The following is a 25,559-nucleotide window of genomic DNA, read 5'->3' as shown; positions in this document are numbered from 1 at the left end:
CACACCGCCTGTCGCCTGGTAGTGGGACCGGAAGTTGTTCAGGGGAGGGGGACAGTCGTACTGGGGGGGTTTATGGGGGGGGGCCTGTCCCTCCTCAGGTGAAGCCGCTGATGGAGATGGAGCCGCCGCCGCCGCTGAGCGCCCGGGTCCCGCCTCCGGCCCGGTTGTGGCCAGCTCAGTGACCCCACTCCCCCCGCACTGGGCCGTCCGGGCCAGAGTGGGGGACCCCCGCTGCCCCGCCTCCCTCTCTCCCAATTCCGTCCCCTCTCCCTCACCCCCCCATCCTGCGCGCGCGCGGAGCTGCCTCAGGTGAGTGAGGGGCGGGGTTTGGGCGAAGCGCGAGAGGCGGGGCCTCGGCCGCCGGGGGCGGGGCCTGAGGGGCCTGGGCGTGAAGGGAGGGGGACACGTGGGCGGGGGCCTGGTGGGGAGAGGGTCGCTGGGTGGGCTGAGGCCTAAGGGAGGAAGCTGGCGGTGGGGGGTAGGGGTTGGCGCGAGGCCATAAGATTGACAGGGATGTAGCAGGGACCTAGGCGTCCTAAAAAGGCGGGAGATGGGTCAAAACAGAGAACCGAGGACAGGCAAGACCTGGCGTGCGCGACGCTCCTTCGTTGGGTGAGGCTGGGGTAGAATAGGATAGGGTGGAGAAAGGTTTAGACTGGGTACTTTGGCAAAGAAGCAAGAGGCTGCGGGTGGCTAGGGGGAGATGTCGGTCAAGAAGGTTAGCGAGAAAGACATAGGCCTAAATGGGAAGGCAATGAGCAGAGTGGGAGAAACAAGTGGTAGAGAAGAAACTTAGGGTGGAGCAAAAAGTGCTGTGTGCGGCACTATGCAGGGTGAGAAGTCCGGGGAACCTGAGAAGCAAGGCTGGGAAGGAAGAGATTCATTGCATAGGAGCCTTAAGAAAGAAATGTAACAGGCAGAAGTCTTGGGGCAGACAACCAGAGAGAAAAACAGACCTGGGAAGCAAGTCTAAACTAAAACAGCCTTCCTTGTACCTCCTCACACAGCCCCATCCCAGTTATTTTCTTACCCCAGTTTGCTAGAGTTGTAGAATCTCATTGTTTGATTTCTGTGTTTTAAAAAAAAAAAACAAACTATGAGTGATCCTGTCTAGTGACAATGTTTAGTGGGAACATGGGACTTTAGATAGGAGATATTTAGAAAATATGGTACCCCCCAAGGTCATGAATTTACTGACTCTGCTTCCAGGAAGATTTGATATATCACCAACCACAGTGTGTCAACACTGAACAACTTCTTTCACCTCAGTCCCTTCTCTTATAAAGCAAAATTGTCTACTGTCGTGACTTAAACACCTCCATTTATTTACATATTTGAGAGCTCCAGCTATGCCCCAGTCTCCCCAGTATGAGCCCTCAAAGCATCAGTGGTGAGCTTGGTATGATTGTGACTTATAGGTCAACTCTAGGCCTTCCAATATTATGACCAAACAGAAGTCTTTTGAGGCCTGGCTACTTCCCCTTACTGCTACTTGTTCACCTTGCCTGTGTGAAGGTACATGTTCATATCCTTGGGGGAAAAAAAAAAGTGAAAATCCCTCAGTTTTGTCTGACTCTTTGCTACCCCATGGATTGTAGCGTGCCAGATTCTTCTATCCATGGGATTTTCCAGGCAGTAATACTGCAGTGGGTTGCCATTTCCTTCTCCAAAACTGTCTACTGTTGTGACTTAAACACCCCCACTTACATGTTTGAGAGCTCCAGCTTACCCTAGTCTCTCCAGTCTGAGCCCTCAGAGCATCAGTGGTGAGCCTGGTGTGGTTGTGACTTGCTCACAGATCAACTCTAGGCCTTCCAATATCATGACCAAACAGAAGACTATTGAGGCCTGACTGTTTCCCCTTACTGCTACTTTTCCTTGGGAGGAAAAAAAAAAAAAAAAATGTCGCTCAGTCTTGTCTAGCTCTGTGGCTACATGGACTGTAGCTTGCCAGGTTCCTCTTCCCATGGAATTCTCCAGGCAAGAATACTGGAGTGTGTAGCCATTCCCTTCTCCAGGGGATCTTCCTGACCCAGGGATTGTACATGGGTCTCCTGCATTGCAGGCAGATTCTTTACTATCTGAGCCACTTTAGGAAGCATTAACAACAGGTGTCTGACTACCTAGAATATTTCCACTTAAGATAACTCAAATTCTGAGGACAAGACCAGATAAAAGGCCAAATTAGACACTCTGGGTGTGGCATCTTATTTGGTAGGGTATGTGAAATGTCCAGCCAGGAATTCCTCATCTCCTCATGGGTCTGCCAGTAGGTCAGTGAATCTTTCTTTGGGGTATGCGGTATGCGGTATTCGGCCTTCCCCACTTACAGCCTAATTCAGAGAATCCAGACAGCTCCCTGGATCACAAGAACCGTCAAACTAGTGGCTCCTGAGATAAAGTCTTTATAAAAGAAAATAGCCTTACCATTGGGAATCAGAAGAGGTCTCAGTGGACCTTCTGGGGTGGGCCCCAGGATGGTGGGAGATGCCCTCAATTTGGCAGCTTCAGAATTATATCTTGTTCTACTCAACAGATGTTGACTTCTCAAGCACAAAACATAATGACTTTGCTGCCCACTGAGTGGATATATGTGTAAGAGATTCACTTTGCTGTACACTCGAAACTAACACAACATTGTAAATCAACTAAACCTCCATAAAAATTAAAATCATCATCATCATCATCACTGGGGAGGGACCTCCCTGGTGGTCCAGTGGCTATGGCTCAACGCTCCCAAGGGGGCCTGGGTTTGACCCCTGGTCAGAGAACTATATTCCACATGCTGCAAGGAAGATCAAAGATCCCACATACCACAACTAAGACCTGGTGCAGCCAAATAAATAAATATTTTAAAAATAATAATGATCCCTGGGCTTCACTTCAGATCCTAAGTGAGACCAAAGGAAAAAAATTCCCCTTCTCCCTACTGCAACCAAAAGGATGACATGGAGACTTAGCCCTCTCTCCACTTCCACCTGCATTTTTCAGCAACATCCTTGTCACTACCTTTCTACCCATGAAGCCACATGGAGTGTGTTTTAAATTCCAATTTTGGAGTATCACTGGGTCAAACAGGATTCTTTGGAGGATTTGAAGAGCTTTCATTACTTGTGATGTCCACCTTATTTCAGGCTTTCAGAGCCAGTACATAGAGAAAACTTGACTTTCTGATATTTTTGTCACCAATAGTTAGAGCTGTGGGTATGTTTTTGTGGAGATGGGGATGGTAGCTGAAGCCTGACCTTGGAAGTCAGACCTTGGACTGGTCTCAGTTGCTGCTTGTCAGGAAGTGTGGTGGGAAATCTTCTGTCTAGAAGGGAATACCTGTTCCTGCCCATTCCTGTTCAAATGCAACATTATGTTGATGAGAGAAAGCCAGGGCCTTGGAGGGCTCTGTTTAGGGTGCCAGGTGCATTTGAAAGAACAAGGAAGAAAATCTTTGTCTCAGGTTACAATGACCAACCTTTCCTCCCTCCTCACAGAGATACTTCCTTTTAAATTGGGAAGCTGGCTGTTTCTAGGTACTTTGTATTCAGCTCACTGAACTGAATTTACAGTACATATATGCCTACCTCCATCACTGAATGATGTCTGTGTTGCTGTAAAGTCAGTTTCCTTTTGAGATCTTTGAACTAAGCCTATCTTGTGTTGCTAATTTCTCTCACATTATACCTCCTCCCCCTCTGGTGTGTCTCCAATCTGCACTGCCTAATTTGACCCAGTTCCTCTAAGGAGAGGCCTGGCAGGCCAGGGAGCCGGGAATGGGAAGGTGGAGACGGATATGCTGCCTGGAGATTTGAGCAAACAGTGAAGTACATCTCTTGATGTGCTCCTGGCTCTCAGAATACCAGAATCAGGAGCAGCAGAATCTCAGTTCCATCCCACTCCCAGGGCTCCCAACTTGGCATTTAGACCAGTTGGAGGCAGCTAAAGACTGATTTTGCCCAAGATGTGTCATAGAGCACCTGTTGAGAACAATTAAGAAGCAGAAGAGCTCAGTTTACTTCTAGGAATCAAGTTCAACTCAGAAAACAACTCCTTCAGACCCTTCTGGAAATTGTTTTAAGACCATTTGGACAGGTGTCCAAAAATGAGATGCACTTCCTGAGCCAGTACTAACTGAAATTCTATGCTTCAACTGCTCTGCCCACCTAGTGCCTTTCTAGCTCCGGGTTCATACAAACACACAATCCCATTAGGATGTTTCTCCCGGTAGAGCCTGTTGAACTGGCTTTTTCTTTTAAGTAACAGACCCCACTCCCATGGGGATCACAGCAAAGGAAAAGATGTAAGAACCAGGGAAATTGATACTAGAACCAGGGAAAAGCAAGAAAATCCAAAGGCATTGAGTACCCTGGCTTAAGAAAGGAAGTAAGACGGTTTAATGGAAAGAGCACACCTCAGAGAGACAGGAAACGGGGGTTCCTTTCGTTGTTCCAGCTTCACTGTGAGCCCTAAGACAAGTCACTTATCTGCTCTGAGCCTCAGTTTCTCCAAGCAGAAAATGGAGAAAAACATGCTCACTCTTGCTTCTCCTGCATTGGGGGGTGTGAGTGTGTGTGTGTGAGTGTGTGTGTGTGAGTGTGTGTGTGTGTGTGTGTGTGTGTGTGTGTGTGAGGGAAATAACCTGTGGCATCTTGAGTTTTACAAAATCCCAAAGGGCAATTATATAGCTAATGATTCGGAAATGAAAGGGATCCCATGAGTATGGGAAGGCCCTCCCTCATATTTGCATCTCTAACTACCGAAGTTCTAGGCTAATTCCAGAGAGTTCACTAGCCACTGTGGACTTGGGCTCTTCTCATCATTGCCCCTAAGAGACCCTTCAAGGAACCACTTATTATTGGCATGGTCTAGCAGTCTGGTCCTAAAGCTCAGTCCATACCAGGGAGGATGTCAAGAAAAAAGGAGCTGGAAATAAACCTAGAGAAATTTTTTTTTCCACATCCAGGCTTCCTAGGTGAGACTAGAAATCTCTCTAATGAAATCTAGGGAGAACTGCTTTGTGAAGTGAAGCAAAGCCCCATGTCTCAGGCTTTCTCGTGAGACTTTTTAGAGCATGATATCTCTCAGCACTAGACAAGAACGATAAGGGGTGTGGTGGTGGTGAAACAGAATAATAGATGCTTTCCTGATATGTGCCCTCCAGAACCCCCCACCCTCACCTCAGTCAATATAGTAGTACACTCAAACCAAACTTTCACCCATTTGCTTCAGTGAGATCCTTCAAAGAGACCCAAGAATCCTGATAGCAGCTCAGGCTGTTCTGTTGCCCCACTCTGTTGTTGTTCAGTCACTAAGTTGTGTTCAACTCTTTGCAACCCCATGGACTGTAGCACGCCCTCTGTCTTCCACTATCTCCCAGAGTTTGTTCAATTCATGTCCATTGAGTCAGTGATGGTATCTAACTGTCTCATCCTCTGATGCCCCCTTCTCCTTTTGCCCTCAGTCTTTCCCAGCATCAGGGTCTTTTCCAGTGAGTTGGCTCTTTGCACCAGGTGGCCAAAGTATTAGAGCTTCAGCATCAGTCCTCTCAATGAATATTCAGGGTTGATTTCCTTTAGGATTGACTGGTTTGATCTCTTTGCAGTCCAGGGAACTCTTTAAGAGTCTTCTCTAGCACCACAATACAAAAGCATCAACTCTTTGGTGCTCGGCCTTCTTTATGGTTCAAGTCTCAAATCCATATGTGACTACTGGAAAAAATAATAACTTTGACTATATAGACCTTTGTCAGCAAAGTGATGTCTCTGCTTTTTAATACCCTGTCTAGGTTGGTCATAGCTTTCCTTCCAAGGAGCAAGTGTCTTTTAATATAATGGCTGCAATCACCGTCCACAGTGATTTTAGAGCCCAAGAAAATAAAATCTGTCACTGTTTCCACTTTTTCCCCTTCTATTTGCCCTGAAGTCTGGGATCAAATGCCATGATCTTAGTTTTGTGAATGTTGAGTTTTTAAGCCAGTTTTTTCACTCTCCTCTTTCACTCCCATCAAGAGGCTCTTTAGTTCCTCTTTACTTTGTGCTGTTAGAGTGATATATTTGCATATCTGATATCCAGATATGATATTTCTCCCAGCAATCTTGATTCCAGCTTCTGAGTCATCCAGCCTGGCATTTCGCATGATGTACTCTGCATAGAAGTTAAATAAACAGGGTGACAATATATAGCCTTGACGTACTCCTTTCCCAATTTTGAACCAGCCAGTTGTTCCATGTAATGTTCTAACTTTTGCTCCTTGACTCACTTTCAGGTTTCTCAGGAGACAGTAAGGTGGTCTGGTACTCCTGTCTCTTTAAGAATTTTCCATGGTTTGCTGTGATCCACACAGTCAAAGGCTTTAGGGTAGTCAATGAAGCAGAAGTAGATGTTTTTCTGGAATTCCCTTGCTTTCTCCATGATCCAACAAATGTTGGCAATTTGATCTCTGATTCCTCTGCCTTTTCTAAACCCAGGTTGTTCACTTGCATGTTCTTGGTTCATGTACTGCTGAAGCCTAGCTTGAAGGATTTTGAGCATAACCTTGCTAGCATGTGAAATGAGCGCAATCATATGGTAGTTTGAACATTCTTTGTCATTGTCCTTCTTTGGAATTAGAATGAAAACTGACCTTTTGCAGTCCTGAGTGCAGCACTTTGACAGCATCAGCTTGAGGATTTTAAATAGCTCAGCTGGAATGCTGTCACCTCCACTAGCGCTTTGTTTGTAGTAATGCTTTCTAAGGCCCACTTGACTTCATACTCCAGGATGTTTGACTTTAGGTGAGTTACCACACCATCGTGGTTATCCAGGTCATTAAGACCTTTTTTGTATAGTTTTGTGTATTTTTGCCACCTCTTCTTAATCTCTTCTGCTTCTGTTAGGTCCTTCCTGTTTCTGTCCTTTATCGTGCCTGTCTTTGCATGAAATGTTCCCTTGATATCTCCAATTTTCTTGGAAAGATCTCTAGTTTTTCCCATTCTATTGTTTTCCTCTATTTCTTTGCATTGTTCATTTAGGAAGGCCTTCTTACTTCTCCTTGCCCCACTCTAGCTCCCCAAAATCTGCCCCTGGGGTATTTATTTTTCATTAGATGACTGGTGGAAGCAATTTTAGATGTATGTAGTGGAGAAGGCAATGGCACCCCATTCCAGTACTCTTGCCTGGAAAATCCCATGGACAGAGGAGCCTGGTTGCCTGCAGTCCCTGGGGTTGCTACGAGTCAGACATGACTGAGCGACTTCACTTTCACTTTTCACTTTCATGCAATGGAGAAGGAAATGGCAACCCACTCCAGTGTTCTTGCCTGGAGAATCCCAGGGATGGTGGAGCCTGGTGGGTGCCATTTATGGGGTCACACAGAGTTGGACACGACTGAAGTGCTGCAGTAGCAGCAGCAGCAGTAAAAGTCACTCAGTCGTGTCCAACTCTTTGTGACCCCATAAACTGTATGGTCCATGGAATTCTCAAGGCCAGAATACTGGAGTGGGTAGCCTTTCTTTTCTCCAGGGGATCTTCCCAACCCAGGGATCAAACCCAGGTCTCCCGCATTGCAGGCAAATTCTTTACCAGCTGAGCCACCAGGGAAGCCCTATTCAGTCAATGCTACTACTATATTTGCTTATTTAATAAACTTTAAGTTCCATTCTTCTAGACTGTTGCTAGTATTCTCAAAGACTTTTCTCAAAATTTTGCATTTTTGGTTTTCACTTTTTGGAAAATGTAAGGATGAATTCCACTGCTCTGAACATCTACTATTGTTCTAGATAGGAGATGGATGTATGTAAATTTCTACCAAATAGGGATTTTTTTTTTCTCCTCCCACAGGCTCCTAAGAAGATAATTCATTGCAACAAATTATCACTTTTAATTGTCCTCACTTCTGGATTGTTTAATACTCTACTGCCAATTACTGTTTGCCTTCCCTCAAATAGACTAATCTGCATTTTAAATTCAGGTCCCCCCTCAACTCCCCTTTAAAAAAAATAAAGGTAGCAAAGTAATTGACAAAAAGTAAGAAGAAACCACTTAAGGATTTAATGTCCCCTTTCTGAACCTGAGATGGGCCACTCTCCTCTATCTTCTACTTTCCCGTCCCCCTTCCTCCGCCCACCCAAACATGTTTCCCTTGAATGACTGGATCTAAACTTCTTAGATTACTACTCCCTTCTTAACAAAGTGTAGCGACTCTGTGGGGTTGTTTCTTTGCCTGATGAGCACTGAGCTGTAACGTGTCTCCCTTCCTACACCATCAGCTTCACTTACAGAGAGAGGGTCTACTCTCCAAACAACACAATCAGGGACCAGTTCGGAATGAGACAGCGTTTCCACCTGAGAGACTGGGGAAGCCTGCAGAAGTTGGGGGTTGGAGGAGACCCTGGGGTTTGGAAGTCAGGGTACATCGTCTTTGTCATCAGGACAAAGTCTGAGGTTTTGCTTTGTTAGAATAGGGTCAGAGCACACTTAAGTAGTCCTTTAGGGTTCTTGCTAACTCCAGGATGTTAGAAAAACTACTCCCTTTCCAGATCTGGCTTCTAATAGTAGCTGTTTTCTCTTCCAGCAGAGTCTCTCTAAGATGGACATAGAAGACTGCAATGGCCGCTCCTATATGTCTGGTATGTCCTCTTGTGCTTTCTGTTTGTCAGGGGCTGGGAGCGCGCTCTCCTGTGGAGCAGAGTGGAGAGCCTTCAGCTTAGCACGTGACCTCCCAGTGCATCGCAGTCTTGGAACTGTCACTTTTGGTAGTGCTAGATAGAGTGGTTTATTTTGTTAATTTTACTTTCCCTAAAAAGTGATTCTCTTCCCAGACTTCTGGGAGGATAGGAGCAGGGGAAGGAAATAAGAGGGGTACTGTGAGTGGAGACTACTAGAGAGAAGAGATTTGAAACAAAGTAGTGGAAGCAAGATCTGGTTCCTTCTCCTGTGCCGAGGTCACTAACCAAACATGACACCCAGGGTTTCAAACCTCAAAGGCCTGAAGGGGCCAGGTAGGATGTAACAGAGTGAACTGGGCTCAGATAATGAGCAGAAGAAAGTGATGGGGATGGTCATGGGCTGGAGAGTACATGTCCTTCCTCAAGGAGCAACAGCTCTGTAGGGTCCACCGGAATGTGTATCCAGTGTGGCCAAAGCTTCCAGTTTTTCAAAAGAAATCAGAAATCAGGATTTTATATGGAATGTCTCCCTTTAAAAATAATAATTTGTATTTTAAGAAATGTTCCATGGGGCAAGCCAAATTTGTCTATAGTCTGAATTCAGCCAGTGGGCCAAGAGCTTACACATTTGAAGTAGAGAGAGAGGGAGACCAATTCTCCCCCTATCTTTTCCATGATCATAAAGCTTTTTATACCTGCCAAATACTCTTATGAGGCAGAAGAGATCCCAGCTTGTAGTATGGATGGCTTTTAGGGATACTTTAATATCCCTAAAATGGATAAAAAGGGAGATTGCAAGATGGACCAGATACACATATGAGAGTTATTGGCAGCACCCACATAATGTCAAAGTAAGAAGTTGACTCTGACCCCTTTCTCACTTAAGGAGGGAAGGAGTTGGGATTGGTACAGGCATTGATACCTGCTACATGCTGGACAACACCTGTTCTCAGGACCCTGCCTTGGAGCTGAGGACACTCAGAGGAAAACTAGTCCCTCCCCTAAGGCAGGCAAGTGAGAAACTGGGAAGCTGGCTGAGGAAATACCCACGGAGCACTTTTCAGCCTATCCCTGGAGAACGTTGGATATTAGAAGAAAACTGAGTGTATTAGCATCACTGTGCTATGAAACCAAGCTTTCCCAGCTTTCAGCAAGTTGGCACTTCCTAGATGAGAAGAGTCCTCAGCAAAGGATTGTTTTTGAATGAAAGTGGAGGCCAGAAACCACTCACCTGTGTTTTGAGAATTCTAGATGTCAGCAGCTACCATAGAGAGGGACGGGGACTGGGGGAGGGAGGCCGAGAGTCAAGGAAGGGCTAACATGAGCTCTGAAAAGCAACCCCTGCAGGACCAGACATGGCTGAGACAGTCCATGTGAGGGTCTCCTGAGAGCTGCCTCCGCACCCCTGCCCTGCGCTGAGCCATCTCTCCTGGACTGATGGGGAAGCGGTGGGAGAGGTCGCAGTGTGCACCCCCTAAAGCGCATGGCGGAGGGTCACCACCACTCTTCTGCCTCTATACCCGGGGACTTTCCCTTGCCTGGCCAACTGATGAAGGGGGAATCTCTCCTGTTCTCCAAAGAGGTTTTCGCCGCACAGAACCAATTACAGAAAGTCCACCTCTTCCTTCCTTATCTCTTTCTTTGGAAAGATCATTCCCTGGGGTTGGGGGAGGGCAGTGGGGTGGGGAGAGAGGGAAGAAAGGAGAGTCCATTCGTTTACCACACAGATGCTCTCCCCGCCCCCACTCCCTATCTTTCTAGGGAAACTGAGTTGCTCAAACCCAGCTCATGCAATTAATTGACTGAGCAGTGCTTGTTCGAAGTTTTCTGGTACTGTGAAATGTTTAAGGGAACCTTGGCAGAAAGGGGTCCAGAGGTAGGCAGCCCAAAGTTTTCCAGCCCCTCCCATCCCCTAATTCTTGGAATCAGAAAATCTAGTCTTCCAAAGTAGGTCAGCACGGCCGTGAGCAGCTCTTCTGGAAGGGAAGGGAGCCGAGGCCTTGTCTTGATGGAGGGCGGATTCATCCAGGGCTGTCGGCGGCTGGGGCCCCAGGGGCACAGGAGGGGATGGGAGGTGGGGAGACCAGACCAGCACTTTGCCTGGGATCCGAAAGGGCTCCAGGCCACAGTGCAACACTAGCCCGGAGATCAGACTGTGCAGGGCCCTCTGGCTGCTGGGAAGGGGGAGGCTGTCAGTCCCGCCCACCCCACCCCACCCCAATCTGGAGAGCAACCTCCCTCCTGGAGGAGGAAGAAAAGGAGGGAAGACAAGGGCCTGAGTTCGGTGGGGGAGGGGCTTTCTGCTGATCTGGAGCCTTGAAGCTGCCCCTTGTCCTGGGCCCCATGACCTCTGAGGCCTTGTCTTCCCCAGCTGGCAAAGGATTGGGCCTTCCCTGGGGCCCCCCTCTTTCTCCCCCTACCCCGCGGGCCCATTCATCTCCCTCTCTCTCTTGCACACACTCTTGTGTCTCTCAGGCATTTGTTGTGCAGTTCCTCTTTGTCTGCTGGGCACGAGGGCAGCAGCATCTGCCTCCCTCCCTGTGCACCCCCCACCCCAAGCCCTTCACCGTATTGAGAAAGGGATGCTGTAGCCTAGCGACCCCCCCACCAGAGGCACAGACACATTCTCTCCAGCCCCCTCCCCAGGCACATTCAAGCGTGTGCTGCTTGCGCTCTCTCCCTCTCTCTCTCTCCCCCCCACCTCTCGCACCCTCTCTCTCTCTCTCTCTCTCTCTCTCACACACTCACACACACACACACACACACTCATACACACACACACACTCATACACACACACACACACACATACACCCTGGGCTGAGTTCTTCTCGCTGGCTGCAGCCGTGGGCCTCTGCTCACCGAGCCGCTGCCGCTGCCTGCGAAATGACGGCGGTTCCCCTCACTTCCAGGAATCCACGCTTCCTGGAAGGTGAGTGGCTGGGCTCACCCCTGCCTGCCACCGAGACGCAGACATGCACACACCACCCGCACTCGCTCGCCGTTTCCAAGGCGGCGGCCGCGCTCGCACCCCAGGGTCTCAACGGCAAGGGAAGGATAATGTAAGTTCAGGCAGAAGGTGGCTAGTGGAGGGGGGCGGGGAGGGGGGGCTGCTGCTGGGGCTGGGGAGCCAATTCAGTAACAACTCCCCGAGCCTGAGGAGAGGGAGAGGACTGGGGGCTGTGTGTGGAGCGGGGGAGGGGGCGTTCCTCCTCACACTTGCGGAGGATGGGGAAGGGTGTTTGGTGTTGCTAAGCAAAGGCTGCGACTTGGTCAGTGCGAGCTTGTGGTGACATCTTGATTAGGCCTTGGGGACAGATGTAGAGCTGCCTGGGGTGAAATGCCGAGACAGGCTGGGGTGGGAATGGGTCATAAAAGAACCTAGGTAAAGAGGGGTGCCCCGGCAGCAGATGCCTCCACCTGGAACTGAGATGCGAGGGGCCTCAGCCTTCTCCCCACAATAGAGCTGGGGATGGGCATCTTTCTCTGCTCCTGTCCCCACTCTTCCCTGCCAGCGGGCTAGCATCCTGCCCCCTGGAGCCCATGGTCAAGAAGGCAAAGCAGTTAGGACGAGGTCCCTTCAGAAAAGCGTGGAGGCTCTGGGACCCCACAGCTGGCTCCTCCCTCTGTTTGGAGGAATGGAGGAAGGGCAGCAGGACCCGAGGGCTGGGCCCCCTCAACTGGGAAACACATCTAGCTGGTGGGACACTGCTCCAGTTCCTTTCTCTCCTTCCTGCTTTTCTGCCCTTTACCCACCTCCTGGTTCCTCTGATGTGAACCTCATGATTTGGCTTTGCCCTCCAGGGGGTTTGGATTCAGCCAACCTAGGATGACTTTGACCAAGAAAATTTCTCTGAGACCTAAGGGCAACCCTAATTCTCGGCTTTGGTAGTCTGGGATTTCTCGGGAGTCCCAGGCATTTGAAATTCCCTCACTGGGTTTTCTGGGGCCGAGAGAGGAACTGCTGAACTTCCTAAATCGGACTCTTGTTCTCTTCACCATCTGGCTAAAACTCAAAATCCCTGGAGCCCCCAAAGACTTTCTAACCCCTGAAATGGATTTATTTCAGGTATTAGTCCCATAAAAGCTGGCCTGAGCCTGTTTCGCCTCTTACCTGTATCCTAGGGAGGGCAATGGCATCAAAGAGCCTCTTGAACTACAGGTGTGACCCTGGAAGTACCTGCTCCTCCTGTACCCAGGCCTTAAGAGGGAGAGCTGAAGAGAACGTTTCCCCTTACTGTCCCTAAATATCCCTTTAAGGATGTTTTCCCCATATATCAAGCCCCAGGCCCCAAGAGGCAGCCTCAGCCCAGTAGGCTGGGGCCAGCGATGGATTTCCAGCAACCTCACTCATCCTTTTAGGGTCAAGGACTTAGCACCAGGCCCCGGAGCCCTGTTCTTCCCCCATTACTAACATCCAGTGATTTAGGACAAGTCAGCCCTTTCAGCCCTTCCAACCTTAGCCAACCCTACTCAGTTAAAAGGACATATTTTAAAACTGGGTCTGAGTCTACAGGTCTCAACCCACAGCTCTGAGATGCTCACTTGGTGATATGTGTGTGGTATTGATAGGGGGCAACATTTTTTTTTTTTTTTTAGATAACCACGGCTCATCTAAAGAGCCGCAGCTGGGGAACCTCGGTTTCAAGCCGTAAGGCTTCTTCGATAGGTAGTGAATGAATGTCCTCAGGCTTTGATGGGCTAGAGTGGGGGAAATGGGACTTTTAGTAGAGGAGATGAATGGGAAATGGTCCCAAAGTCCTGAGTGGTTGTTTTCTTCCCACTGACCAAAGCTGGAGAGGGATCCCTCAGGAGGGTGTGTTCCGGATTTCTTGCCTCAGGCCCAAGACTCCAACCATTTTATAATGGAATCTTTATTTTGTGAAAGTAAGTATGTACATAGCTGGGAAATTGGGTAAAGTGCTAATAGGTGGACTTTAGGGATGAATTTTAGGGTTTCTCTCTCTTTCTCTCTCTCTCTGTGTCTTCCATATTTAGACCTGTGTGCACACATCTATGCATGTTCATGTTAGCAGATAATGTAGACGGCTAGCCCAGTGTTTATCCCCGTAGGTATGTTCTCTTTATGTCTATCTACCTATGTGATATGTGTCCGTGTCTGTGTTTATCTACGTGTGTTGTATTTCACATGTATATTTGTGCAGAAGATTGTGGGGAGGAGGGTTTTTTTTAAAGACATGATTCGTATATTCAGGTATGTTATCTGATTTTTAAAAACATACGTGACACTCATAGAAAGCATTTTTACAAAGCTATTTGTCAACAAGTTAAAATGCATATATATTGAGAATACACTGATTATTTCACTGTCAAGGGAATGTCAAATAGTAACTATGTGATTGGAATACTATCAGATGGAGGTTTTCTAGAATAGCTACATTTTTGCTGATTTTAGAGTGAGATGGACCCAGGTCTCCCCTTCTGAAACAGTGACTCCCAGTTAGCTCTACACAGGTGAGGGTTAAGGACACGGGTACTTACTATTTGTGATCAGATCCAGGTTCCACCGCTACCAGCTCTGTGACCTTGGACAAGTAACAGAGCTGTTTTTGTGCCTCAGTTTCCTCATCTGTAAAATTAAAGATCATACCAGCCCTTACTTCACAGGGTTGTTGTGAAGATTCAATGAGATAATTCTTTTAAAGTGCATAGAATGATGCCTGGCATGTAGTAAGCACTCAATTAATGTTAGCTGCTATCATTATGATTACTATTATTATCATTAGATTCAGGGACAATTCCAGCTGCCCTTCCTGCAGATCCCGAATCCAGTGTCGGGGGCTCCGGAGAGTAACAGTAGGGAAGAACGTCTGTCCTGAACTGCCTCCCTCGCAAGGCCCCCATTTTCCTCTCCACCCCGGCCCGCCTAGCCCCAGCCCTGCTTCCTGTGGACGTCAGGCAGTGATGCTCTTCCCCTCAGGCCTAGATGAAGGTAGGGTGGGCAAGGCGCAGCCACTGAGCTCGCGGAAGTCAGCACCGGGCACCCAGGCTGGCGAGGGCACCAGGTATGGTGCCCCACATACAATGCTGCCTCGTACGTGGCTACAAGATAAATGTTTGTGAAATGTAACTGAACTTTGAAGAGATCAGATGTAGACGGAAAATGGCTCAAGCTGCAGCTTCACCTTCCTTCTTGTTCTCTCCTCCAAGGTAGCGGGGACTCATCTCTGGAGAAGGAATTCCTCGGGGCCCCAGTGGGGCCCTCAGTGAGCACCCCCAACAGCCAGCACTCTTCTCCCAGCCGCTCCCTCAGTGGTAAGTGCAGCCTCCAGCCTCCCAGGCCCTGGGCACCCAGTGTGTGTCTGGCCCTCAGTTCACCTTCCATGGCAGCCATTTCCCGCTCACTGCCTCCCTCTGATTTCCGGCCCAGAGTACCTAACAGCACTAAGGAGCTCCGTGTCTAGGGTTTCCGTGACTTCTGAGAGGAGGGTGAACCTTCACTGCCTAGTGACTAGGGTGGAATTGAAAGAGGCACGGGTGGGATTAAGGTAAAGGCTCCAAAGAGAAACTCTGGAACTGAGCAGATGGAAGTGGTCATGAGCTGGAGTTAAATAGGAAATAGAGATGAGAAGGATCCCCTCCTCACCCCCGCCAGTCTCCTGCCAGACAGGGTCCCCATGACTGCCCCTCCTCGCTGGCCCTGGATCTGTGACATTCTCTAAATGGTTGGAATAGCCAGGAATGTAGGTCAGAGCCAGAGCCAAAGCTCTCTCCTCAATGGCTCCTCCCTCCTCCAGTCCCCTCCAGATTTTCACAGAGGGGAATAGAGGTGTCCGGTCCTATGGGGTGGGAGGATAACGTGAGCTATGTCTGTCTTCCAGTTTTGCTCTCTTTTCAGCCCGCCGTCTCCATCTTCCTAGGACCGTTTTCCCGCCACTGTTACTCCCTGGCTTCCTGCCTGGGGCCAAGCCAGACATCTTCCTTAATGACAAGAGAGTGGAGGAAAAGGCTCCGCTTAGTTTCCCCCTCTCCCCAGTAACTGAAGACATCCCATGTACCCCAACTTTTTTCCTCTGGAAACCTGTTTGCCTCCTGGGTGGGAGAGGAGGACAAAGGTTGTCTCAGGTCCCAGCAAGACCCCATAGCACCACCCAGGATACTTAGGAGATCAGCTTCTCTTAAAGCCTGAATGTCTCAGGGCTTGGAGACAGTCTTTGGGACTTAAGGAGGGCCTCTTTGGCCCATGGGCAGGCTCCCTCCTTGGTCTGTCTCTATCCTAAACACGCTCCCACCCTCCAGCCAACTCCATCAAGGTGGAGATGTACAGTGATGAGGAGTCGAGCAGACTGCTGGGGCCGGATGAGCGTCTCCTGGAGAAGGATGACAGTGTGATCGTGGAAGACTCCTTGTCAGAGCCGCTGGGCTACTGTGATGGAAGCGGGCCGGAGCCTCACTCCCCGGGGGGCATCCGCCTGCCCAATGGCAAGCTCAAGTGTGACGTCTGCGGCATGGTCTGCATTGGACCCAATGTGCTTATGGTGCACAAGCGCAGCCACACGGGTGAGTACCACAGGCGCCCCAGGCCCAGGCCATGCGGGGTCGTCTGAGGAAGGGGAGGTCTCTCCCAGCACTGTTTCTAGCTGCTAAAAAAAGGTGGGGGATGAAATCTGGACTCCCATCAACACCTGTATTTCCTGGCACTTTCCTCAACTGTAGTTATAAAGGCAAGCTGGTGTTTGTCTCAGGAGGTGATGGAGGAGAAGACGTGTTGCCTCAAGAAGTGTCCTATAGGGGACTTCCCTGGTGGTCTAGGGGTTAAGTCTCCAAACTTCCACTTCAGGGGGCATGGGTTCGATCCCTAATCAGGGAACTAGATCCCACATGCCACAACTCAGAGATGCCACAACTAAAGGTCCTACATGTTGTAACGAAGAGCAAAGATCCAAGGGCTGAAACTAAGACCGGGCACAGCCAAATAAATAAATTTTTTTTACAAAAAGAAGGATCCTATAGTCCAACAGGGTATTGTTTGGGCTCTTCTGTCTTATGGGTTTTTTTTTAACTATGCCAGTTGGCATGTGGGAACTTAGTGCCCCACCAGGGATCAAACCTGTGCCCCTTACCATGGAAGCGCTGAGTTAACCACCGGACCACCAGGGGAAGTCCCTGTCTGATGAGCTTTTAAATAAAGGAAAACAGAAGCCTCTTCACAGTTATCTTGGGCTCCAGGCTCCTGGGGCAGAGCAGGCCCTGTGGGGCTCAGTTCTTGCTAACAGTCTTAGGCCCAGCATTCCAGGCCCAGTACCCTTCGCCCTGCCACACACCTCTAGTCCACTTCTCAGGGTGAGACTGTACCCAAGGGGTCCTTTTCAAGCAGCATTTGTGTGTGTGTGTGGCACTGCCCTGCCTTGCAAATGTGTTCTGAGCACCTTCCTTCCCTGGGCTGGGTAGAGCAGAGGGTGAGGGACTAGGTTCAACCTTCACGGTTCCTTACCCTCGCTCATCTGTGATCTCTTCTTCCCCTCACAGGGGAAAGGCCCTTCCACTGCAACCAGTGCGGTGCCTCCTTCACCCAGAAGGGCAACCTGCTGCGTCACATCAAGCTGCACTCCGGGGAGAAGCCCTTCAAGTGCCCCTTCTGCAACTATGCCTGCCGCCGGCGCGACGCACTCACTGGCCACCTCCGCACACACTCGGGTAGGCCGCATGTCCGGAATACCCAGTAAATAGAGCTCAGCCACTTCTGTAGTATTGGAGGGTTACAGTGTCTACCACTGAGGGCGGAAGAGCACTCCCAGAACAGAGCAGCAGGCCCCAGGGCATTTGGGGCTCTTTGATGGGATATTTTACATCTGCCATGCTCTGCGACATGGAGCAAGAAGAGCATGGGTGATATTCCTGGCTGTCAATAGTCACCCTCCCTAACTTGGCTTTTAACGTTCATGCTGATGCCAGAACCATCTGGGGCCTATCACCCTCCCTTCTGAGCACCAGGGACACCCCTCCTTCCACTCTGATGTGCTCCAGCCCCACACCTGTCACCATCTTCACCACCCCGCACAAACACCAGAGGTCTCTGGCAACCTCTGTCTGTCCTCCCCGAGACTTCCGGCTGGTTCCTGTAAATTTCCACAGGCCTCTAAAACTAGAAGAAAGGGAGCCTAGGAAAAGAGTGTCCCATTTCTGTTTCCCATCTCACGAGGTCGTCACCTTCCTAGAGGCAAGAGCAAATCCAGAGGGTGCCGGGAGGTCAGTGTTGGGAACACTGCCAGGGACCCGGACTAACCAGGTTTCCTAGCCCCAGCCAAGACAGGTTAAGTCAACATCTTTCTGGATCAGCTGGACAGGCAGCACTTTTGAAGCCTTTAAGTTTTAAGCTTTTGAATTGGACTTGGGAAAAGGCCAGGAGCTGAGCTGGCAGGAAGGAGGGAGCTCAAGATTGGGAAAAGGAAGGAAGAAGGGCAGAGGGGAAACGATTAGTAGGGTCTGTCCTTGGAAACTTTCCTTGTTTTTTCTCTTTTCTTAAACTCTCCTGGGCCAGGATTTAAAGGGCCAGAACAATCACCTCACCACCCTCTTGTTCCAGATTTCCCCAGCCACCTACCTCGTTCTAGCTTCTCTTACTTTGGAACTGAGACCTCTTTCTCTCTATGTATGTGGAGAACTAGGGAGAAAGATCATTATTGATTCAGGCATTATAATCTACAAATATTTTATATGTGTCTCCTCCCTCATGTAATTCTCATAACAATTCCAAGGTAGATGTTATTATCACAGAGCTTTCTATAGCCTCGCTGGAATCCAGTTAATGGCAGGTGTGAGCAGCAGGTGCGAGCAAGTCAGACTCCTTTTCTGAGGAAAAGGGTGGCTCCCCCTGCTGGTTTGGAACAAGGATGGCTTGGCCCCCTAGAATTCTTACCAACCACAGCGAAGCCAGCTGGGAGGACACTGGATGTTGTTGTGCAGGACATTTTAGGGACACAGGTGGACAGAGATACACTGTTGGGTCTCATCTCTGTGAGATGTTTTCTATCACAGCCCACACTATACGAAAGAAAAGGGAGTTCCCCTCCCAGATGTTAGACCGTCTCCCCAAGAGTCTTGGGTGGACGAGGACTGCAGCATTCATCTTATCCCCTAGCCGCTTGGGTTTACAAAGAAAGAGCAAAAAGGCAGTTGGTGACTTAGTCTAGGCCCAGGTTAGGTGTATGTGAGTAGGTGCAGGGGCCAGTAGTAATTACCAGCCTCCTGAAGATACCCTCTCCTGTCTCCCTGTTCAGTAGTGGCAACATACTTTCACAAATATCCTCTCTCAAGTTGTTTTCAAAGGAAGTGTTGATCTCAGTTTTCCCAACCTTTTTTTCATCACTGGAAACAAAATCTTTATAACCTCTTCTTTGTTTAAAAAAAAAACGAAGACCCCCAAAATTGGTGTTTTCTCCCTTTACTTTCCTCTGGTTATTTTATTTATTTTTCTCTTCTCAGAATTTCTGTATCAGTTATGGTTTTTCTGGGGCTCTCTTGGTATATCTCAGTGTAGCGAAAAAGAAAACTGAGCAGTTAAAACCAGGCTGGGGATGGAGGTAAAAATATAAGTAAAGGTCAGTGAACATGCCCCTCCCCACCCTGGCAGAGCTGAGGGCTCTCATTTCTGTCACCCCAGCCCACCAGTTTCCCCCAAACTGAAGCAGATAGTTCGTAAGCAAAAAAATCCCCTTGTCTGATAAACAGCCCTTACACCCGCCTGCCACATGGAAAGGTTAAACCACAGTCTGGGCCCCAGACTCTGAGATCCTGGGGTGGGGCCAGCCTGCCTGCCAGGGATGATCCCCTGCAAAGTCCCTGGGTCCTTCCTCCCTTTGAACAGCAACGTGGCCATCTTGAGGCCCACCAACAGTCCGAAGCCACGTGCCCTCTCTCCTCCCATCCCAGTGCATTGTCTCTCTTCTTCAAGGTTCAGCCATCTGGCCACTGAAGCTGGGGAAAGAAAGATGAGCCAGAGAACTCAACTGAGCCACGTCCCTTCCTCCTCACTCCCGTGCATACCTGCTCCTGGATGATTCTGCAGCACCAGCAGGCAGTGACTCTAATGCCCTCTCTTCCCTCTCCTCTGCAGTCTCCTCCCCCACGGTGGGCAAGCCCTACAAGTGCAACTACTGCGGCCGGAGCTACAAACAGCAGAGCACCCTGGAGGAGCACAAGGAGCGGTGCCATAACTACCTGCAGAGTCTCAGCACTGAAGCCCAAGCTCTGGCTGGCCAATCAGGTGAGGCCGCAGGCAGGACCATCAAGGAGTGCAGGACAGGGGCGACCCCAGCACCTACCCTCACAGAGGGATGGGATCTCTGAAACAGATATATGTGCCGAGCACCCGAGTTGGTGCAGAGCCCCATGGTGGGTGCTGCAGGGAGATCCAGAGGTAGGGAGGATTTCATCTATGTTGTCAGTCTAATGGGAGAGAGAGAGAGCACCCAGGAGGTATGCACTCAAGGGCCAGATGCATATAATTGTCCCCACATCGCCGGAAATGTGCTGTAGTGAGCTCTAGATGGGGTGTAGTAAGCAGAGTGCCATTTCCCAGGCATCCGATATTACCTTCCTCAGCTACCGACCTGCTGGTTTTCTCCAGGCAAAGGCAGCTGGGCCTCTGCTTCCCCTGCTCAGCTGCTCCTGCCTGTCGTGCCCTCCCCACCCCACTCCTGCTCCCTCCCACCAGGTGATGAGATACGGGACCTGGAGATGGTGCCAGACTCCATGCTGCACTCATCCTCTGAGAGGCCAACTTTCATTGATCGTTTGGCCAACAGCCTCACCAAACGCAAGCGTTCCACCCCCCAGAAGTTTGTAGGTAAGAGTCCAGTTGGAGAGGAGACATCAGCTGGAAGCCACCACTTGTCTAAATCTGAGCACTGGTGGCTATTAGACCAGCTGGATCTGGAGATTTGCTTGGGGTAGAAGAGAGCAGCCTGGTGGTCTCTTAGTGTTCAGAATGTATTGCCAGAATCGGGGGGGAGTGAAGAAGGAGAACATCCCTCACGAAGGGGAAGAGGGGTCAGAGTTGAGGGCTCTCAGGATGGTTGTAAGAGGAGAGGGTTGGGGGTCAGGCTTTTCCAGTTTTTGAAAATGGCAAGGACTTCTGTTTATGGGGGCTGGGAGAAGGGCCCTTTGAGTCAGAGAGAAAAGGTGTGTATGGGGGTCCTTGGCCATTAGCTCTCTTTATGGAGAGCAATGAAGGAAGGAAGTTTTCAAGACCAGTGGGTTGGGACCAAGTCCTTCTCTAAGATTATAGCCCAGGGTTGGGGAGCAGCCCCACAGAGGACCTGACCTTGTGGGAGGTAAATGAAGGGTGGTGAATAATGTTACACCCATCCCCAGGGAAAGGAGGGTGTAAAGGATTCTTTACAGGAATCCTTTGTAGGATTCTTTAGGATCCTTTTTAGGAATCTTTGTAGGATTCCTACAAAGAAGGAATCCTAGGGGAGCTTGGACTTACCCAGAGTCAGCCCTCCTGAGACCCTTCTCTCCGCAGGTGAGAAGCAGATGCGCTTCAGCCTCTCAGACCTCCCCTACGATGTGAACTCGGGCGGCTATGAGAAGGACGTGGAGCTGGTGGCACACCACGGCCTGGAGCCTGGCTTTGGAGGTTCTCTGGCCTTCGTGGGGGCCGAACATCTGCGTCCCCTCCGCCTCCCGCCCACCAATTGCATCTCAGAACTCACGCCCGTCATCAGCTCTGTCTACACTCAAATGCAGCCCCTCCCTGGCCGACTGGAGCTTCCGGGGTCCCGGGAAGCAGGTGAGGGGCCCGAGGATCTAGCTGATGGAGGTCCCCTCCTCTACCGGGCCCGAGGCCCCCTGACTGACCCTGGGGCCTCCCCCAGCAATGGCTGCCAGGACTCCACAGATACAGAGAGCAACCACGAAGATCGAGTTGGCGGGGTGGTGTCACTCCCTCAGGGCCCCCCACCCCAGCCTCCTCCCGCCGTTGTGGTGGGCCGGCCCAGTCCTGCCTACGCCAAAGAGGACCCCAAGCCACAGGAGGGGTTACTGCGGGGCACCCCAGGCCCCTCCAAGGAAGTGCTTCGGGTGGTGGGTGAAAGTGGTGAGCCGGTGAAGGCCTTCAAGTGCGAGCACTGCCGCATCCTCTTCCTGGACCACGTCATGTTCACTATCCACATGGGCTGCCACGGCTTCCGAGACCCTTTCGAGTGCAACATCTGTGGTTACCACAGCCAGGACCGGTACGAGTTCTCTTCCCACATTGTCCGGGGGGAGCACAAGGTGGGCTAGTGACCTCCTGCCCCACCGCAGTCCACCACTCCATTGCCCTGCCTGCAGGAGGCTAGCCCTGCCCCCACCATGTCCCTAGCAGTTGGGTTGTGTAGCCCCCACCACTGGCTACCTGACTTCACCCTTGACCCTGACCCGTCCTCACCCATGCCCCTCCTACCCCCTGACTGATCTAAGCGTTGTGATGAAACAGGTCTTTTGCTTATCTTTCTCCTTTTTCTCTTCTCCTTTCATCCCACCATACTCACTGAGTTATTTATTAATATAATTTGTTGAGTTTTCTTTTGCTTCTTTTTTTTTAACTTATATCGCTTATCACACCCCCACCTTCCTGCCCAGTCCCCTTCCACTGTAGGCCTAATTTTTCTCTTTGCGCTTTCTCCAACAGCCCCAGGAGTAGGAAGCTCCTCTTAGTGCTAAGAGGCCCTGGGCTTCCTGATTTAGGTCCTCATCTTTTGCTGTATCTGATTCTTCTGTTTTGATGCTGATCGCTCTCTCTATTCCTACCTTAGCTCTGTGGCATTACCTCTGCTCTCTGGGACCCTTCAACCTGGTACTCCATACCTCTTGTGCCCTCTCACCTTAGGCAGCTTGCACAACTCCTGATCAAATGAAGAAATCCCTCATTTGGAAGTAGGAGAGGCTGAAGAAATTCTCCCCAGGCACCCTGGGACTGAGGGTCCTCTTGACATCCCACTAGGAATTAGAGTTCCCCAAAGCCCACATTCGGGATCTGCCTCTCCAATGTGATCTCTCTCTCTTCTCTCCTCAAACAACGCCCAACACTGCTGTACTCTCTTCAAACTGCCCGTCTACTCAGTGGTGGTTTTTCTCTCCTTGGAATGCCCCGACTTTATATTCTCAGGGGCCAAGGCTAGGTCAGCAATCCTCTGTCTCTGACACATGTGGAGCCACAGGTGCCTAACTGGGAACCAGGGAAGGGAATGGGTCAAAATTCCTCTCTTTCTCTCCCACCTCTCAAACTTCCTCACTCTAGTGACCTACTTGGGCTCTCAGGGGCTCCTAGGTCCCTGTCCTATGAGAAACTGGTGGGTTGCTGCCTGATAACAAGGGGGTATCCTCAGCCCCCAAGTCATGCTGCCTTCTCCCCCCTAGCAGGATTCACCCTCTCATCCCCGGACTCCTGGGCCCTGTTCTTAGGATCAGTGGCAGGGAGAAAAGGATGTCTCTTTTCTCTCTCCTAACTCTCCGTATAACCAAAAATTATCCCCAGGATGAGCAAGGGCATAGGCCCCTCTCCCGATTCCACTCTTGTGCCAGCAAGAATGGGATGGACAAAACTGAGCTGGGAGAGTCATCCTTTACTACCCCCTCTACACTCAGCTCCCAGATGTAGGGCAGGAGGGGGCACTCTCCTGGCTGCTGCAGAGACTCCTGGCTATTTGGGTGACCTAGATAGTGAGACGGGGGCAGGAGGAGATAGCTCCACCGCCAAGTGGAGGTCTCTTTCGACAAGAGTTCCCTGCCCAAGGCCACAGCCATCCCATTCTCTGCTTCCTTGAGATTCAAACCAAAGCCTGTTTTTCTATATTTAAAGATTAAAAAGTAAAAACCAAACAGAACACCTCACAAGTTGTAACACTTGGTCCTTTCTTTCTCTCTCTCTCTCTCTCTCTCCCCCTTCCCTTTTCTATCCCCTTCCATTTTTCTTTCCACATGTCCTTTCCTTATTGGCTCTTTTGCCTCCTACTTTTCTCACTCCCTATCAGGGATAATTCAGGGGGATGGTAAAGGGTTGGCTAAGGAACAGACCCTGGGATTGGGGCTCTTAAGGGCTCTAAGAGAGTCTACCTTATCCTATTATGGGAAGGGAGACCCTAAAAACTTCTTTCTCCTCTTCTCCCCCACTATGTGGTCTCCCCAAGAGAACCAGATTGTCAGGGAGGGACACTGTGGGTTGATTGTTTCTCCTTGACAATGTAGCAATAAACAGATGCTGCCAAGGGCAGGGGATCAGGGAGCCACTTGGGAGGAGAGTGGTCTCTGGAGAAGGGGAGAGTCTTCTTGAGAGCACCCCCAGGGAACTGGCTCCTTGTTTCAGAATGGCAGCAGAGTTGAGATTCATATCTGGGGTTCCCCTCAACTCTCCTGGTTATCGAGCCCCTTCCTATTAGACCTGCCCTCACCACCTCTTCTGCGTCTGCTGTGTATTTGGTGACACCTCATAAGGACTAGTCCCTTCTGGGGTATCAGAGCCTTGGGGTGCCTCATCCCCTCCCTGTCAATTCTGGCACCTGTAACCTCCTGGAACATGAAGGACTATGCTCTGAGGCCATACTCTGAGCCCATGAGAGCAGAGACTGGAAGGGCAAGACCAGGTGCTAAGGAGGGGAGAGAAGGGCACTCTGTCTCTCTCCAGACCATCACTGCACTTTAACCAGGGTCTTAGGTACAAAATCCTACTTTCCAGAGCCTTCCAGCTCTGGAACCTCAAACATCCTCATGCTCTCTCCTAGCTCCTTTTGCATAAAAAAAAAAAAGTAAGAAAAAACACACATTGAAACCCACATGGAGAAAAGAGGTGTTTTCCTTTTATATTGATATTTAAAATCAACACCACACAAAAAAATTTCTAAATAGACACTTTTCCAGACCTTTGTTTTTTCGTGTCAGTGTCCAAGCTGCGGATGCGATTTTGTAATACTTCTGGCAGCTTCTTTCCTTGTGTACATAATATATATATAATATATATTTTTAATCAGAAGTTATGAGAACAAAAGAAAAAATAAAACACAGAAGTAAGTGCAATACCACCTCTCTTCTCTCTCTCCCAGGGTTTCATTTGTAGCCTATGCTTGGTGTCTCCTTGGATCTTACCCCTTCACCTCCTCCTCTTCCTCTGGGGCCCCCTCCCTCCTTTTTTTTTTTTTTAAAGAGTTTTTCTCCTTTCTCAAGAGGAGTTAAACTAGCTTTTGAGACTTATTGCAAAGCATTTTGTATATGTAATATATTGTAAGTAAATATTTGTGTAACGGAGATATACTACTGTAAGTTTTGTACTGTACTGGCTGAAGGTCTGTTATAAATAAACATGAGTAATTTAACACCCCTGGTTGTTTTTGCAGACTTCCTTTGCCTTGCTTTTCTGCTGGGAGGGAGGGGGGCCTCCTTGTAGCGTATTATACCAACTACTAAATGTTTTGAGGCTCAGCTGGTAAAGAATCTGCCTGCAACGTGGGAGACCTGGGTTGGGAAGATCCCCTGGAGAAGGGAAAGGCTACATACTCCAGTATTCTGGCCTGGAAAATTCCATGGACTATATAATCCATGGGGTTGCAAAGAGTCGGACACAACTTAGCATTCACTTTCACTTTCGCACGTTTTTGAAGATGAACAAGTCTTAAGACTGAGAGGAAACCAAACAAGAATGCTCAAGATGTTACTACAGAACAGAAGAATTTTCAAACTAGAATGGGAAGTGGAGGAGATTTTCCCACCAGGAGTGCCTTCAGGATAGGAGAGAAAGCCCAACCTGCCCATGCATACAAAGCAGAGATTCATCAAACATTTGTTGAGTACCTACTACATGTAAGACATACTATACACCGAGGGAGATACAAGACACATAACATGAATAGTTATGTATGATGATGATATGATGATAGTAAGTCTACCAGTTCTTGAGCAATCCATAAATGCAAAGCACTGTGCCA

General features: G+C 49.6%; 1 protein-coding gene across 6 annotated transcripts; it reads left to right on the top strand.

Moving 5' to 3' along the window:
* The first annotated feature begins 45 nt into the window (after positions 1 to 45).
* On the top strand, positions 46 to 24,954 carry IKZF4 (IKAROS family zinc finger 4). Of its 6 annotated transcripts, XM_024992079.2 has the most exons (9): positions 8,543 to 8,597; positions 11,547 to 11,696; positions 13,428 to 13,521; positions 14,806 to 14,910; positions 15,895 to 16,155; positions 17,125 to 17,292; positions 19,712 to 19,861; positions 20,312 to 20,443; positions 21,125 to 24,954. In XM_024992079.2, exons 2-9 carry the CDS (start codon positions 11,610 to 11,612, stop codon positions 21,883 to 21,885), a joined length of 1,758 nt encoding a protein of 585 aa, XP_024847847.1. In that variant the 5' UTR covers positions 8,543 to 8,597; positions 11,547 to 11,609; the 3' UTR covers positions 21,886 to 24,954. The 6 variants fall into 6 exon arrangements, with proteins under 6 accessions (XP_005206728.1, XP_005206727.1, XP_024847847.1 ...); XM_005206671.5 differs by lacking the exons at positions 11,547 to 11,696; positions 13,428 to 13,521 and adding an exon at positions 46 to 309 and having other exon boundaries at positions 8,546 to 8,597; XM_005206670.5 differs by lacking the exons at positions 11,547 to 11,696; positions 13,428 to 13,521 and adding an exon at positions 46 to 309.
* The last annotated feature ends 605 nt before the right edge of the window (positions 24,955 to 25,559 follow it).

Source organism: Bos taurus, chromosome 5, assembly GCF_002263795.3.
Source record: "Bos taurus isolate L1 Dominette 01449 registration number 42190680 breed Hereford chromosome 5, ARS-UCD2.0, whole genome shotgun sequence".
In the NCBI taxonomy this organism is placed as follows: Eukaryota; Metazoa; Chordata; class Mammalia; order Artiodactyla; family Bovidae; genus Bos; species Bos taurus.
Note: the sequence above shows the minus strand (reverse complement) of the source record. Positions and strands in the feature narration are given on the sequence as shown.